Source organism: Protobothrops mucrosquamatus, unplaced genomic scaffold, assembly GCF_001527695.2.
Source record: "Protobothrops mucrosquamatus isolate PMUCROS unplaced genomic scaffold, P.Mucros_1.0 scaffold3777, whole genome shotgun sequence".
Taxonomy (NCBI): Eukaryota; Metazoa; Chordata; class Lepidosauria; order Squamata; family Viperidae; genus Protobothrops; species Protobothrops mucrosquamatus.
Genome location: NW_015389730.1, coordinates 23,272 through 40,943, shown reverse-complemented (window position 1 = coordinate 40,943; position 17,672 = coordinate 23,272). Strand labels below are relative to the sequence as shown.

At 39.4% G+C, this 17,672-nt stretch overlaps 1 protein-coding gene across 1 annotated transcript; it reads right to left on the bottom strand.

The window, feature by feature from the left end:
• Nucleotides 1-1,509: 1,509 nt before the first annotated feature.
• ZDHHC22 (zinc finger DHHC-type containing 22) lies at nt 1,510-16,221 on the bottom strand. Its single transcript, XM_015827539.1, has 2 exons — nt 15,657-16,221; nt 1,510-1,775 (listed from the first exon to the last, which is right to left on the bottom strand). Exons 1-2 carry the CDS (start codon nt 16,219-16,221, stop codon nt 1,510-1,512), a joined length of 831 nt encoding a protein of 276 aa, XP_015683025.1.
• Nucleotides 16,222-17,672: the final 1,451 nt, after the last annotated feature.

Genomic DNA, 17,672 nt, shown 5'->3' with positions numbered 1-17,672 from the left:
TGAAATAGTGATGGATTTTAAGTTTCTGCAAATTTCACAATACGGGGAGATAGCTTTTCTTTAAAAAAAACCAAAAAAACAAATCAGGCACTTTCCATTATAGAATCCTAGCACAGAGAACAACGGGAGTGTGTAATGAGCTAAAGATCGGCAGATTGATTGGATTTCTTGTTTAAACCCAGGAACTGGCTTCTCAGAGCTGAAATATTTGCCTCTGGCCACTTTCTGCTGGTTAGTGAAGAGAGGAGTGGGTGCATCCAAAAAGCCATCACTGGGGTATGAACAGACCATGAAATAAAGCTTAGCTTAAGAGGACATGCAGAGTAAAAATGAGATGGTGGTCCTGAGGAGGGCTTGTTCCTAATATGTTCTTATCTCCCAGGAATGAATCAAAGTCTTCACCTTATTAATTATAATATCCTGACTGATTGCAAAGTGCTACTTTGAGGGTTGCTGCTTTCGCCTCAATAATTCAGTTGAGTATTTTACTTGACTTCTTTTGTGACAGATGCAGAACGATGGGTCCTGCTTTCTCTTGCTGATCTCCTGGCTTGCTAGAGGTCAATGGCAATTTTTCAGAGTTGAAAGCATCAGGAGAGAGTCATTCCTTCACCTTACATATTCCCATCTACCTGTCCTCTGTATTTGGCCATCATTCACCCAAAGAATACTGTTAGCGATACTTTGAGTTGGATTCATTTCAAGCAGCGCTGGGAGACAGAGAGGTTGAAAAACAAGCCTAACACTGCAGAGATTCAAAAGGAAGGGTGGGAATGTATCTCCTATTCTGGAAGGGCATATGATAAGGCTATGAAATGCCATTCCTGCACATTGGAGCGGAGGTAGTTAGGGGAACAAATAAGTGCTTTCCACTTCAAAACATAAGCAAATTCTACTTGCTTTCCCAGATCGTTTATGTTTGTGTGTGTGTGTGTGTGTGCATGTGTGTGTGTTTGTGAGTTCTGTTTTTAAGAGTTTAATCAGCCATATTGCCCAGTGTTTGGGGAAAAAAAGCAATTTCTTTCTCAATTGGGATTATTTTAAGCTGCCAAAAATTTCAGCTAACACATTGGGCAAATCTCCCAGGAACCTATGCTTGTGCTTACAGCCTGTTCGTGACAGTACAGGCTACCTTGGAGAAGCTGAAGGTGGAGGATGCTCCTCCTTCCCCAATTAAGCACAAAAGTCAAGGTGGAAGGGAACTCAGTCATTGGGATAAGGTGGAGGAGAGAACTGGCTTCTCAAGGGAGGGATTGCTTAATATTCTTCGCAGCCCGGAGATGACTGCCGTAGCTTCAATCGTACTAGAAGTGGTCAGTCCCGCTTCTTTTAAATCATAGAATTAGCCCCATTGCCTCACTGGTTGCCTTTTTTCTGATACATTGCAAGGCTACAAGGTGGGGAAAAGACAAGTGTATCCAAGTACTGCATCCCATTACAGCAAATGTGCGTACATGCACGTGGATGTGTGCAAGCACCTGTGCATGTTGCTAAGTGTTAAGGGAGGTGTCATTTCTCCTTTTGCTGGTGATAGTCACTTCCCACACTGAGCACAGGAATAAGCAGTCCAAGCAGCCATCTCTTCCCAAAGACCTCCTTCAGATTCTTCTTCCAGGGCTGGCCTCTGGCTGCCATCCCCTTCCGCATCTGGTACCGGGTTTGCCCTCGCAAGATCAGCAGCATTTGGTGACAACAGAAGCCAGCACAGGCAAGTCCAATCCCCAGCCAGAGGTATAGCATGAGGATGACAAACATTTCTGAGCTTAGAAGAGCTCCTGCAAATCCCAATGAGAAAAAGAAAGAAAGAGATCTGTTATTTTATAAATTCTTTTGAACTGCAGACATTCAGTCAGGAATTGTCTATCTACGTCATATGTGTTCATAATATATATATCAAAATTTCTAATCTATCCCTCACAAAATGTGTGGATAGCAACTTCCAGCCAGCATTGCTATTAGTCATTCTGAGAGAAGGGGGATGGCAACTTTAATCCAACACCCTAGTCTTGTGTTTATTTATTAATGGTTAGAAACCAAATAAAAGCATGTGAATGAGAATCAAATAAAAACAGGAATGGATCTGACTTAGAACATAGAACATAGAATAATAGTTGGAAGGGACCTTGGCGGTCTTCTAGTCCAACGCCCTGCCCAAGCAGGAGACTCTAGTCTACACCATTTCAGACAAATGGTTGTCCAGTCTCTTTTTCAAAGCCTCCAGTGATGGAGCACCCACAACTTCTGAAGGCAAGCTATTCCATTGGTTTGATTGCTCACTGTTAGGAAATTTCTCCCTAGTTCTAGGTTGCTTCTCTCCTTGGTTAGTTTCCAACCACTGTTTCAGGTCTTGCCTTCTGGTGCTTTGGAAAATAGTTTTACCCCCTTCATCTTTGTAAGAGCCCACAGTCCTAAATCAATAAATGGAAGAATGGAAAGGCAGATCCATTTGGCTGCCAATGTTATTAAAATAGTGCACATCCCCAAATATTGGTTGCCTATATGGACAGAGTAGTCATATTGATATTATCTGAAGTGCTGGATGCATCTAACTGAAAGGAATGAAAGTTAATACAAAAATGAACCTTAACCTGAAAGCAAGTGTTCTCTGGAAGTTCCTTTGATAACATCAGTAAAATTGAGAAAGATCCACCCATTACAATTGCTGTGGGTGTGCTACCTTCCTTCCTGTCCAGGGCATCATCCATTCACTCTCTTTCTCTCTATATATACACCTACAAGAGAAGGGATCGATCACTCTTCCCAGCATTTAAATGGCTTGCTGGCAGATCTGAAACTAGGTAAAGAACCACAGCAGATTCTCCCTTAGATTAAAGGGAAACAACAAGTTCCCCGAGAAAATGCTGGTTTGCAGGATCAGCCCCAGAGCTCATCACTATGCTACACTATCATACATATCATTAACCAACACTATCAAAGTTTATGCCACAGAATACTCTATTCCTCTTCATGCTGTGCTGTCTCTCTTCTTCATATCCTCAATGTTAAATGCTAAGAGGAAAGATCAGCACCTGTTTTGCCCTCTCCTTCTGGGTTTAATAGAAACAGACAAGCTGTTGGACAATCATGGCAAGGCAGAATATGCAGGGATATTCAGAGGCACTCAGTCACTTGCTGGTTTGCACAGCATAGCTTGATAGTAGCAGACTTAGAAACAGAGGTAAGCTACTGATAGCTGGTTTTCCCATTATAGTAAGCAGAGTTTAAAGTGTATTATATTCATCATCTCCTTCCCAGATAGCTAGGAGAGAAAAGTGTAAAATTAAAGAGACAGTTTAGTGTAGTGGTTAAGGCATCAGGCTAGCCACTAGACACAGGGAGATAGTGAGTTCTACTCCCAATTTAGGCACAAAGCCACCTGGATGATTTTGGGCTAGCCCTAGAAAAGAGGCAATGGCAAACCACTTCTGTAAAACCTTGCCAAGAAAACTTCCCGGTAAAGTCTCTGAGAATTGGATACAACTGAGCAGAAGAAAAAGAAACGGTTGTATTGATATACACATCCTGCAAGGAAATAATCCTACAGAGCATACTCAAAAATGTATTTTTTAACTTTGGTGGAGTTAACTTACAGATATATTTGCATAAAATTGTACAGTACTATAAACATTTTATTTTCCAGCATTCGGTACAGTGTGGCGAGACGCAATTATGAGACGCATGCGCTCTGCACAGAATTGTTTTGAGAGAGTGCGCCGCGCGCAAGTGGCTTTGTTTACTTCTTACCGAAACACAACACGGCACACACGTATGTATTAGACTCACTTCTTTCTCAGTGAATATTCAATCATACACAGGTGAGCACAATAATTCATATTTTATTAATTCATTATCTATTTAATAATTTCCAAATATGTATAATTTTATTTACAAGTTTCTTCGCTTATGTTATTGTTTCAGTTTTAATAATTACCGGTAATTTTATTTATTCATAATGAATGTGCTTGCATCGTTCGTGTAGCTCTATATTTTATTTTTAATTATGTTGCAATGAATAAAATGTTTCTTTACGATATTTTTTTTCTTCAATTTATTTGTGTCCTCCTTCTCATTGTAAAAAAGTTGGTCACCTTAGTATAAGTGATTGTTGATTTTGCTCTCTGTTTATATACAATAGCTTGTCCTGCCAGTGTTTGTGGGTGTATGGTTTTCTCCTTGGTATTTCTTCCTTGATTAGGATATTGTTTTCTGCTTGATTGTTTGCCTGGTATTAATTCCTGCTAATCTTGCTGTTGCCTGCTACAGAGGATGTGTTATGGTCCTTTTTGTTTCCTTCTTTACTTTTTTTTATTGTCTCTTTTTGAATGGTGTGTACATAATCCATGCTCACCTGGGTGTCGGCTGTTGGATAGGATGTGTTTTGGTCTCTTTATTTCCTACTTGGCTTTTTTATTGTCTCTTTTGAATGCTGTGTACATGTGGTTAAGCCCAGATAAGCAGGGATTAACACCTAACAAACAGTCAAGCAGAAAACAATAATCCAGGAAATACCAAGGAGAAAATCACACTCACACTCACCAGCACTGATAATGTTACCTAATCAGATAATGAAATGATGGCAAGCAAACAACCATGCTCAGAGAACACTTAAGACTCCATAGGTAGAATTTTTTTCTTTGCACTTGGCTACTCTAGAGTACCTATGTATCATATTTTACTGTGGACAGTCCTGCATTTAACTTTGTCTTCTTTGAAAACAACTGACTGATCTAAATTGGCATTAAAATAAAGGATCACAAGAAAGGAGAGTCCTGAAATTGTTTTTTCAGGGTTAGCAGCTGGACAGCAGATTCAGCAAAGAGAGATTCTTTGATCACAGTTTAATATTGACATCTATTTAGTTAGTGATGATTTCTACATTTGTATATATAATAAAATTCATAACATGAAAACATTCTGCAGCCCTAATGTCCTGACTTTTTAAAGTGATAAGTTTCTTTCTTTTTTGCATTTCTTTCTTCCCTCCTTTGCTGAACAATAATTTGAGTAGGTAAATAAAGGATAGAATACCAGATTTACAGATTTTCTACACAAACCCTGTAATCTCTAGAAAGAATTAAATAGACATGTGTGGCATATGACTTGTTGCAAGCAGAATTATCCCCTTTGAAGCAATCAGGAGATTTTCAATGTTGCTGCATTTAATTCCTCATTTTGGGACTCAGCTAGGTTGCCAGATATGCTAAGCTTTGACAGTTTGAGGTTGAGATATTAATTCTATTATAGAGATATGTGAGTTAGACTGGAGAGCACAAACAGTTGGGTCTGGAGACATTTTGCACATTAACACTAAATTATCTATAAGGAGCAATAAAAATACAACAGAAATAGACTTTTTTCTGCTTGCTTTTGCCATGAAAACCTGTGCTTCAGCATCCTTCCTATGGTCTTGTAATAGCTACATTTCTAATCACTACTACCACTATTACAGCCATTCCAATTCTATCGCATCCTGATGCCCTGTAGCTTCTTGTTGGACCTTATTTACTATATGTGTGCTCTTTTTCTCCCTTCCATAATGAATTAGCTCTTCTTCCAGCTTTCAAGTCTTCTGGAGAAATGTCCTGTGGACCATTCTCCTGCACAGAAATTTAAAAGGAAAACTTCAAAGCAAAAGTTTTAATTAAGAAGTTTAATTCATTCCATCCAGATTTGAACAGTGATCAAAGTTTCTTGTACCACTATAGCTCTTCATTAATTTAGCAGTGTTTGGAATGCTGTTTTGTGAAGGGTCATTTATTTTATCTAAATTGCAACCTATTGTACTTTACATTTTACAGTCATTTAAATCATCCTCCTTTACAATGAGTTTCTCCAACCTATACTACCAAAATCTTTTTACAAAATCATGCTTCTGCCATGTGATAAAGCCATTAACAATTACCTAATCTGTCTTTAGCTTGAATGGTCTTTTTTGTTTGTTTGAGTTTTGCTGTTCTGAACTAACACAGCTGGTAGGGAATCACATTGTGGTTGGGTACTAACATACAGATGTAATCAGAATGTCTCTTTTCCAAACCCCATCAGGTCCTGAATATATTTGCTTTGATCAAGGAACATATGCATCTTTCTGAAAGGCATGTAGCACAGATCTGGTACTTCTATTACAGTAAAAAAAGGGCAAGCACTACAACGGGAAATCTCTTTACACATGGAAGCTTCCATATCAGTTTAAAACAAACACTGGGTTAAAATCTGTGCAACCATAATAGCTATTTGATTAGAATAATATGTAAAAAAATTAACCTACAGGTAGTTCTTGCTTAAGACCATTCATTCAGTGACCATTTGAAGAGATGAAGTTATGGCAACACTGAAACAAATGGTAGCAATGACCTGTCCTCCAAGTTACGGCAGTCACAACATGCCTATGGTCACATGATCAAAAACTGGGCACTTGGCAACTGGCCTGCATTTGTTTAACTTTTTCCACACACCTATCTGCCCCTCCATACCTGCCCTGGTACTCCATTACTGTTGCCTATCTCTTGCCACCATCTTCTTCCCACCGCTGGCCCAGGATCCAAGAACTGGGTGAGGGTGGTGCCCCCAAAATGCCCATGATGAGCATGGCGGGTTGTGGAGCCTCCTCTGCTGAAGGGAGGTCAACAGGCCCAACTAGGTAGCAAGATGGAGCTGTCAGAGGAGGCAAGGAAGTGGTATGGTCAACAGCTCCCCAGGCAAAGGCAACAGCTGTCACTTCAACCAGAGAGCCACTGCCCATACTACCACGCTGCCTCCTCCCTAGCTGGGCCCAGACAGCATCCTTTAGCAAACTAGACTCTGCCACTCTGCCATAGTCACTGCACACTCGTATCTGGGGCTTTGTCCTTGTTATTTAATGGGTCTTTATTTTTCTAGCATTTGGGGTTATATTATTTATTTAGTTTATATCCTACTTTTCTTCCAGGATCCCACAGAATCAAATATATTTTTTCTGCTTAATTTCCACAATAATCCATGAGATAGGTTGTGCAGAGGAATAGTAATTGAGATAAAGTCATCCAGTGTAATTCCATGGCTTAATGGGCATTTGAGCTTTTGCCTCTTCCATCCTTCTTCAAACCTCAACCTCTATCCTCCTGTGGTTATCACTTGTTCATTTCATGAGGATTTTCACTCAGTCAATAAAAAGCTCCAATTAACAAAAATAATTTGAAATTTGGGGTCTTAAAATACAAAGTACAACCTCTCTTGAATAGAAGTTCACTGGAATGAAGTTTGATGAAGCATTCTTGCTAACTTATGAATATCAAAGCTCCATATTCTTTCATTGTGGCAAGTAGGCCATATATAAAGACTGTGTATCTCTGGTTAAATAGTATTTTAAATATTTGCTGATTTGATCTTTTTGTCCTTCATTATATGAATCCGGTAAAAATCTCATTTAAGTAAACCGGATGTACCTAAATAGTACAGAGATCATTGGGATGAAGTGAGTTATTTACAAAGCTCACACCAACTAAAGAGAAGAGATTGTCACTTAAGGTAAAGGTAAAGGTTTCCTCTGTCCAGTTGTGTCCAACTCTAGGGGGCTGATGCGCATCTCCGTTTCTTAGCTGAGGGAATCAACATTGTCTGAAGACACTCCTGTGGCCAGCATGGCTGTATACCAAAGGTGCATGGAACGCTGTTACTTTCCCACAGAAGTGATACCTATTGATCTACTCACATTTACATCCTTTCAAACTGGTAGGTGGACAGGAGCTGGGGCAAGGAACGGGAGCTCACCCTATTGCACAGCACTCGGATGGCAAAAATGAGCTATCAGCTTTTCAGATGACAAACTCAGCATCTTTAACCGCTGAGCCATCATCATCCCCCTTTTATCACTTACCTTTCTGTTAATCTACCTGGTTATAGGAGAGCAGCTTGTACTCATCCATCAGCCAGAGTAACTGGCATTCTGCACCACCTGCTGTTCATGAAGAATATCATGGCAGGACTGAGAACAATCTTGTCCAAAGAGCAGTGGAAAAAAGCAACATGAAGGAGTTTACTTTGCCCACCAAGTCAAATAAATACTCAGCTCTGCCTCCTATTGACAGTTCTCCTGAGCCCAGAGAGTAGCACACCTTGGCCATTTAAACAAAGTATGATCAGTATTGACCAGGGGTAGTCAACCTTGGCTCTTTTATGACTCGTGGACTTCAACTCCCAGAATTCCTGAGCCAGCACAGCTGGCTCAGGAATTCTGGGAGTTGAAGTCCACGAGTCATAAAAGAGCCAAGGTTGACTACCCCTGGTATTGACCATAACACCCTCCAAATCATTACTCTGTCCTCATGAAGATCTAATTCTCTCCTTCCTTTGTCCCACTTCGCTCGTGTATCTTCTCTTTTAAACCCTAAAGCCAAGCTCAATCTACCCCCTTCTTTCTCATTAATATCAACCTCTCCAAGAAACAACTTCTCTGAAAATCTTGATAATATACAATAAGCAAATCAAAAGACAATTCCAGATGTTTTTCCTTATTGGCGATACTTTATATGGATTAGATAAGACTGTGATATTTAAGAATGTAAACCAGGGTGAAATTTAGATACATTTAATTATAGCTGCCTTGAATTCTTAAAGGAATAACTGGATATAAATCTAATAAATAAATTACTAAATAATCATGGAGTAGAATCCCTGATGACTTTCTCTATTAAATGGCACCATAGTGATATAAAAATAAGGAGGCTTGGCAGGCAAGTGTGTTAGACTTTGATTTCCACATTATCATTACTTGGACTTTTACATTTAAACATAGTTTAATTTAAATTTATGTGCTTTCAGCCTCCCTAAGATAACAGGGATTTTTGTTCTACTGTATAGAGCTTGGTGCAATTTTAAAAGTTTCCTATATTCCTCAAGAAACTTATAATGATCAAGTAGAGTACCTATAATTCCTTCAGGGGCTTCTAAAAGGTCCTTTGCAATATTATCACCTCAACCTAAGAAGAGATTGTCAAGAGAATGTCAGTAGGAAAGGTCAGAATCAGGCTAATTTAAATTCCTGTCTATAAAGATTGAACCATAAGCAGTCTCGCTTTCCTCTAGAAATGGATGCATATGCTACTTTTTATTTATATTATTTTGGGTACATGTGGCAACCAGTGGCATTTCAATCTTCATGATCTAGCTATAAAGCTATTTCTTCAACATTAGAGCACCAATTTCTATTATTTATCAGATTGATCTCAAAGGAACCGAAAGAGAAGAGCTATGGTGGATGAGATCAAAGTTAAAGCATCTTGTTTCCAATTTTCTATTTTGTTTTGATGCATCAGATTATTGTCCAGCATATACCCAGAGGAAACCCTGCACACAGCAAAAATTGACACTTGGCATGAAGATCTTGACCTGTTACTTGTGCTGTGTGTTTAGTATTCTGGGATAAAATGCCTCTGAACATTAAGTGTCTATCAGTCATTGATGGAATTAGGTAAGAATGAATTTACTAATTTCCACTAGTGTGGGAAAGCACATCCTTCTCTCCTTCTACTGATGCTCATCAAGTTTCATCAAGCCCTTTAGTTCCGGTGTCCTCACAATGATCAGGAGAATCACACTTTTCATGGTAGCAAATAGCTTTCATTAACTGTGACAGCTGTAACAGTGGCAGCTGGCTCCTTCAAAATACTTCTTTAAACATGACATGAAGTGGACCAATTTAACTTTTTTTTTCCCTAAATACAGTGTGTCCTTTCATTCTTGTCAGGTTGCATCATGAACGGTTAAGAACAAAAAGCCCGACCAGTCTCTTTTAAAAAGCAAAGAATAGTCATGTATAATTAGTCTCCTGGAAGATGGATTTGCAGTAGCAGAAAAGGAATTTGAAGAAAAATATTAATTGGATTCCTGTGCTATCCACTTTCATGCTTGGGTTCTGTTGGAGGATGTGCAGACATACTTTCTCCCCAAAAGCTGCAATCTTCATATGGGGTCATGTTTTCCAACCTTCAGCAGTGAGGAGTCATTTGCTTTGCCACCTCCTCCGAGTACAGTATAAACCTTCTCTACTCCATTTACTGAAAAATACATGCAGCTATTTAATCTTGTTGAGGTAAGCAAATAAACCAATTAATTTTTAAATTGATGACTCATCCTGACTAAAGTTTATAAAAGCTGGGTGTGACACAGTCTGCATAGCTTCCCTACACTTTTATACTGGAATATAATTTTCTTCCAGATGGATATGGGGTGATTTCATGATGGTCATAGCAAAACTGTTGCTAACAATGGTGTTAGAAATGCCAACTCATGATGATGATGTCTTTGTATTCATTTCTAGCTTTGAAATCCGTTCTTGGCTACCCAACGCCTAACTCAGCTTTCCTCAGTTTTATGCCCTTCAGTTGAACTGGACTTCACCTCCTACTACTGCAATCTGCAAACATGGAAATTGTACTTTAGCACATAAGGGGTGTAGGCATTCAGTTGGGAAAAGCTGCTGAAATTTTTCTAATTCTAATTTTAACTTATTGTTTCAGCTGGGTTATTATACAATAAATGCATAAACATAAGAAAGGAGTATCATTTCTTTCATTGGACCTAGCTGGTAGAGTGTAGCTTCTCATGATGTTGCTATTCCTACTATGAAAAGGATCTGTATTACTGTGCCTGGGATTTGTCTCTATAGGGAGAAAATCTTGAAAACTGTGGGCTCTTTTTACGGATTCAAGCCTTTTCAAGACATTTTTCCCATCATGTCAAGCTTGGAGCTATGACTTGTGAAAAGTCCCTAATGTGTACTGACAAGGCAGCAATTTACTGTATACGGAATTGTGGCTGAAGGTGAGCGCCATGAAGACACATGCCAGACTGGATAGTGGAGTGGAATCTCAATTAATAAGATGGATGGCCAGGTTAATATTAATACATTATTATTAACATTATTATTAACAACATATTATTATGTTAATGCATTATTATTAACATAATAATGATTCTACAACAACAACAAGACAGAAGTCCTGTTTGCCCAGAAACCATATAATTCTCCTTTGATTCTGTTTTAACCTGGTTGGATTATCACCCCTTAAGGAGCAGGTTCATGATTTGTGGGTCTTTCTAAACTCCTAGCTCAGTGGTGGTGAACCTATGGCACGGGTGCCAGAGGCGGCACTCAGAGCCCTCTCGGTGGGCACGTGCACCATCGCCCCAGTCCTAGGCCTTCAGCTGGGTTTTATAAAACCTTTTCGCTTTAGGCCTCCGCCGCCGTGTGCAAAAAAAAAAAAGGTTCAATCAATCAATTTTAACTTCTCGTGGGAAAAAAAAGATCTTGCAAAGTTGGAATTGATTGATTGAACTTTTTAGTCCCACCCAGTCTGCTGTTACCACCGCAGCCACACCCACCCAATGGGCCACACCCACCCGGCACCCAACGATGCATAAGTGGGTTTTGGGTTGCAGTTTGGGCACTCGGTCTCTAAAAGGTTCGCCATCACTGTCCTAGCTACTGCTAAATCGGCAACTGGAGGGCATAGTTGGGATGGTCTGCTCACCTTTGGGTGGTGCATCAATTGTAGCTCAACCTTAAGCAGGAGGCATAGGTAGCAATTACTCATGTCCTTATCAACTCTTGGTTAGATTACAACAATGTATCTTGAAGACTATCTAGAATCAGCAGTCGCTAAAGAATGCAACAACCTATTCTCTGGTCCTGAGAGTCACTAGAATGATATGAAAACAGTGTTGTGGCTGCTATTGTTGCCAGTAGACTTCTAAGGGTAAATCAAAATGTTGGTTTTCTCTTATAAAGAACTATATGATTGGTACCTTAGTATCTTCAGGATTGCATGAGAAATGCAGTGCCAACCATCTAATGCTTGCTTCCCTTCTAGGGCTATTAGATACCAGGAAGAAGAACTAGAAATATTTTTCTGTAGGTGCTCAATCTCTATATGAATGACACCTTCTGTGCCTTTTGAAAGGTACTCAAAACATAATTGTTTCAAACAACATTCAGTCTGGGATGTCACTTACACTGAAGAATTAGGGCAATTGTATTTTAATACAACTGAAGATAAAATTACAAGTTTTTCAGATTTTTATAAGTATATAAACAGCCAAGAGCCCAAATGGAGCTGATGTTATACAAATAATGTAATAAATGATGACACAATTACATATATTTCTGCATCAGAATAATTCATGTCTCAAATATCTGAGAGAATTGTGCTGTTAAAGAAAGAAAAAAAACTTTCTAGTGACAGCATAATTTGATTCTCTTTCCCTGTCAGGCTCTTCCTGTCATTAGATCCTCGGGGAAGCTACATCATTATTTTAATTAAAGCAGATCCTATAATCTTGCAAGTGTCAGAAAGCATGCTGAAGCCCATAATATGACTCATGCAAGCAGAGGCAATGATAGTGCTATACTGTTCTACCATCAAGAGAGGTCTGATGAAGAATGAAGAATTGCAAGTGCTGTATCAGACATTACAGTTAAGAAAGATCCTAGAGTGGCCACACGCCCTATTTTTGTAAAAGATATTCCTATCTGAAATAAAAGTATTTGAAAAGTTGTCCATACCAGCTCCAGTTTATAAACTCCTGAAGAGAGAATCAGAGGTCTTGCAGTTGTCCATTAACATTGAGCCCTGGCTGTAGATTGAACATGCACGCAAGTCATCTGGCCCTTATGATAAGATGTATTTACATAATAGTCATAATTTCTAGATTTGCATGAATATATAACTTGCGTAATTTTTAAGCAAATGTGTGATCACTTTGCCTTAAAAATGTAATGGATCATATCATAGCATTTCTTTCGTTTCTTTTTTCCTCCAACGGGGAACAGTGAGTAGAGGAAAAGCAGCTAGAAAAACTTGGCCAAATGTTAATTTAAGAAACTGATCCTACTTTTAAAAAAAGCTTTCTGATCTTCTTTGAGGAATTAACCATAAGGCAGGCTAGAGTTTACAGAATTGCATGCTTATCAATGATACCTGAAATAGTATAAGATTCCTGCCTTGAAGAGGGGATTAGACTAGAAGACCTCTGAGGTCCCTTCCAGTCCTATGATTGTATGATTCAAATGTATCATGGTATCTAATAAGATAAGATAAGATAAGATAAGATAAGATAAGATAAGATAAGATAAGATAAGATAAGATAAGATAAGATAAGATAAGACAAGACAAGACAAGATAAGATAAGATAAGATAAGATGAGATGAGAAAAGATAAGATGAGAAAAGATAAGATAAGATAAGATAAGATAAGATAAGATAAGATAAGATAAGATAAGATAAGATAAGATAAGATGATAACCTTTATTGTCATTTTTATACTGTGGGTACAATGGCACACATCAAAAATGAAATTTAGTTGCCCGCTCTCAAAGTGAAACTCATACATGACACACACCTAAAGACTATGAACAACATATGTATAGACCCATATCCCTACACATACGTAGCGATAAATATTAAATATTGTCCATCTTGAATATATACAGTAACGGAAGGAGGAAGCTTGAGAGTTCGCAAAGTTAACGCTGTATGGAATGAAACTCTGGCTGAATCTGGATGTTCTGCTTCGGATACCACGAAGCCTCCTCCCAGAAGGTAACAAGGAAAACAGGTCGTAAAGAACCCTCATGAACATAGTCTAGGTCAGGGGTGTCAAACTACCGGCCCGCGGGCCGGATGGATCATAGCAAAACCGCGCCCACCCCATTGCCGGCAATGGCAAAAAAGTTGTAATACGTCGCGACACATCACGTGATGTTGCGAGTTTGACACCCCTGGTCTAGGTCAATCAGTCAATGGATATCATGTATAATCATGTGCCTGCCATTCTTTGTAAGACTTTCCTTTTACCATCCCTCTGTAAGCTTTTTGTCAATAAAATATAGAAAGATTATATAGACAAGTCCATCAAAAGAAAAAAATCTTTTTTCTGCAGTTATTTTCAGAACTGAACCATAATGTGTTGTGCAAAGTATCTCTTATTCTTCATTATTTTCTATGCTTTGATTCTTGGGATTTTCTACTAAGACCAGTGATTGGAGGAATTTTAGAACAAAATCTAGTATTGGCCATAAGGTTCAAAATCAAAATTTCTTTCATATTAAAATAACTGAACACTTCAATTGATATATATATACGTGCTATGCACATCAATCTGTGCATGTTTGTTCATAAGTCTCACTCTCAAAAAGATTTAATCCTAACAAATTTATCGAGAAGAGGAACTAAATAATGTCATTCTATATGTACCGCCTCAGAAATAAGTCTTACCAAGTTCCAAAAATTTTATTCTTTAGTTAATGGGCTTTAAAAGGCTCAAGCAGGTTTATGCTTTTTATTCTTAACTAGCTGTACCCGGCCACGCGTTGCCGTGGCTCAGTCTGGTTAAATGGAAAAGAAAGAAAAGAGAAAGCGCACGTTTGTAATATGTAGCGTGTGTTGCTTTTACGTCCAACAGATGGTGCTGTTTTTCAAAAAAGCATGTTTTTACCTGCCACAGGTGTGACATCTATATAATAGTAGGTATATAAAAACACGCGCGTATTCGAATGCAACGTTGTGTCAAAATTTCAAAGCAATCAGTGAAGAACTTTCAGAGATTTAAGATTTTGAACAAATGAACATTTACATTTTTATTTATATAGATTGTTTATACATTTAATTCTGATCATGTGTAATGGGTGTGTATGAACAGGATATTGCTAGATTTTTTGCTGTTTGAGGTAATACAATACAATTAGTCTTCAGAACTCCTCAAGTATATATTCTCCAACTTGTTTTGGTATCTGAAGTTTTTAAAAAATGCCTTTTATTCCTTTGCAATAAAAATGTAATAATAAAATAAAAATGTATTGCCATGAAGTGGCAGCTGCATGTTGCTTACTTGTAGGATAATTCTCTCAATCACACTCTGAGGAACAAGTTCTCCTTGAAAGCTATTATATTGTTAAGACTCTTGTCAACTTTTGAATGCTGTGTGGCCATGTTCCAGCACCTTTCAAAACTTCCACATGAACAATTGAACGAATACTCATGCATTCACTTCAAGGAATTTCATGAAATCTAGGAATTTTTAGTGCTGGCTAAACTTTGTTACAAGATAATATTGTCAAAAGCATAAGAAGATCTCTGAGGGATCAGGCCAACTTCATCCCATCCAGCATTCTCTTGCCATACAGGACAACCAGTGTCTATGGGAATGTCACAGCAGAACATGAGTACAATATCACCTCCTACTCATATTCCCCACCAACTGGTATCAGGAGTTTATGCCTCTGAAATTGAAGGTAGCAAATAGCAATCAGCTGTATCAGCCCTCAGGAGAAGCTACTAATATTCTTATTCTTCATGAATGTGTCCTTCCCTTTTTAGCCATCCAAAGTGCTGACCATTGCTATAGTTTCTGACTGCAACCATAATTAACATCTGAACTATGTTTTCTTTTCTCCATCCTGCATCTCCTGCCATTCAGCTTGATTATATGACTCTGTTATCACCGCAAGAGAGATTGGTGAGAGGAAAAAACCCAACATTATCCTATTCCCTTATCATTCCAATGTGAATATTGCAGATGTGCCCCCCCTTTTTTTAAAATCCTAAATTTAAAAAAAACAAAGAAACTATGTCAATTCCAAGGAATTGTTGCTAGAGGAGAAAAAGGAGTGATGATACTTACCTGAGAAGAACTGGCTAATGGAGTGAGGCAGAAGAGTTAGGAAAGCCAGTGGGCTGGCAAAGGAAGTTGAGAGTGCAGCAGAAATATAAGCCACCCCAGCCACCAGGGAATCAAGGCAAGCCAAGGAGGTATATAGACAGAACATGATGAAGTTCCGCATATTAGTATTCCCAATGCAGTTCCCTGTGAAGAAACAGTGGTGGTCATGCCTCTGCGTGGTTCGGGCACACAGTCTACAGAAGTGAGTGCCAGGCAGGGCTGAAGCAGGGGACTTGTTTCCATCTGGCCACTCAGTCACCCCTTTGGCTCCTCTAGCCAAATCTGGGCCCTTCCCCAGGTCCTCCTCGGGGGAGTTCTGTATTACCAGGATGTAGTTGCCCAAAGCATTAGCTGAGAGATACAGAAAGAGAGCCCCATGCAGCAGAGCAGAGGAGAAAAGTGGGGTGGCGGAAGGGTCTTTGAACATGCTTGGAATGAAGAGGAAGAGCTGGAGGACGAAGGTCACTAAGGAGATACAGAGGAAGTAGACTGGAGCGACCACATTGAGAAACCTGAGCATTAGCATTGTGGATTACATTCCTGCAGAGGAGAGCAAGAAGAGAACATGCATTACCACCAGCAATCTCATCCTGTCACTTGCTCTTTCCCAGTCATGTCAGGTTCCATACCTTCTTAGCCAATTCACTGTTGGGAAGACAACCCCCTCCCACAGCCCCTTATTCTCCTTCCCCTCTGTTTGGAGGCAATCCCCTCTTCTCCTTGTCCTCTTCACTTCCTGCTCAGCCAGGGTGCAAAGAGATTCTTTCCAAGAGAAGAGGATCTCTCTGTTGTACTTCAGAGATGCCACTGGAGCCTCAGATATGATTATGGAGTTTGATGGATAACACCGGCTTTTCTTCTGTCCCTGCCTACTTTCCTGGCAGCCCCTAGACTTCCTGGCTCAAGTTCTCTCCACAGTTGCCTGGAAGTGTATTCCATTGACTAGTGAGTTTACTTTAAGTAGAGACATGGGGGATTCATTTCAAAGTCTGCAGTTCCAGAGTCCCTCTTCTGTGTAGGATGCCCTTCTAATGATTGTGCAATATTATTGAATAATAGTGGGGAATTGGGGACTATTCTAATTTGCTGCAATAGAGATCACGAACAATGCTCTAATTTAGCATGGAAAGCCACAAATCTTCTCAGCTGCTGTCTGGACATACACATAATTAGGAAATGCTGCAAACAGCTGCTGAAGTGCTGCCCAGCCTCCAGCAGTGCACTGGGAAGGAACTCTGCCATACAGCCCAAGCTCTTGCTTTCTTCTTTCTGTCTGGCTGGTGTGACTGTGCAGTCACCAAACGTTCACTTCCAGACATCCAAACATGGATGCTTTCCTATGACTACTTCTCACCTCCTCCCCACCCCGCCTTTCTCACAGTGTCTCTAGGCTCCGTTCTCTGTTCCAAAACAAATCTATGTACGACACATACATAAAGCACTCTATGACAAATCTTTAAAAGACAGGGTTTAAAAAAAGAGGAAAAAAAAGAATGACTGCAGTAAAGAAACCAATACACAAAGCATTCTGTTCCCTAGCAGCAGTCCTGGTTTTCATACAGACACATATGCACACTCACAGACACACAGACACATGCCACCCATTCATTGTCTCTAGTGAAATGCAAACTTGGGAACTGCATTTCTCCAAGAAAAGATTCTTACGGCTTTAATTCACGTAGCTTAAAACAGCAAAGAACTTTTCTGGGCCAGCACTTTGATCCTGACGCCAAGTGACTTCCTTCTCCACTTCTGAACTCAAGAGAGATGTCTAGTTACCTGTCTGCCAGGATTATTAAATAACCTTGGAATCCCCTTGCTAGTAGCCTTTGTGGATTCCCCCACCCTAACGTACAGATACAGACACACACACAAACACACAAAGACACACACACATTTACACAGACTTACCTAGATGCCTAAAGCCAAGCAGTAGGTGCTGTCCATTCAGCACCGTCCTCCTTATATGTCGTGGCG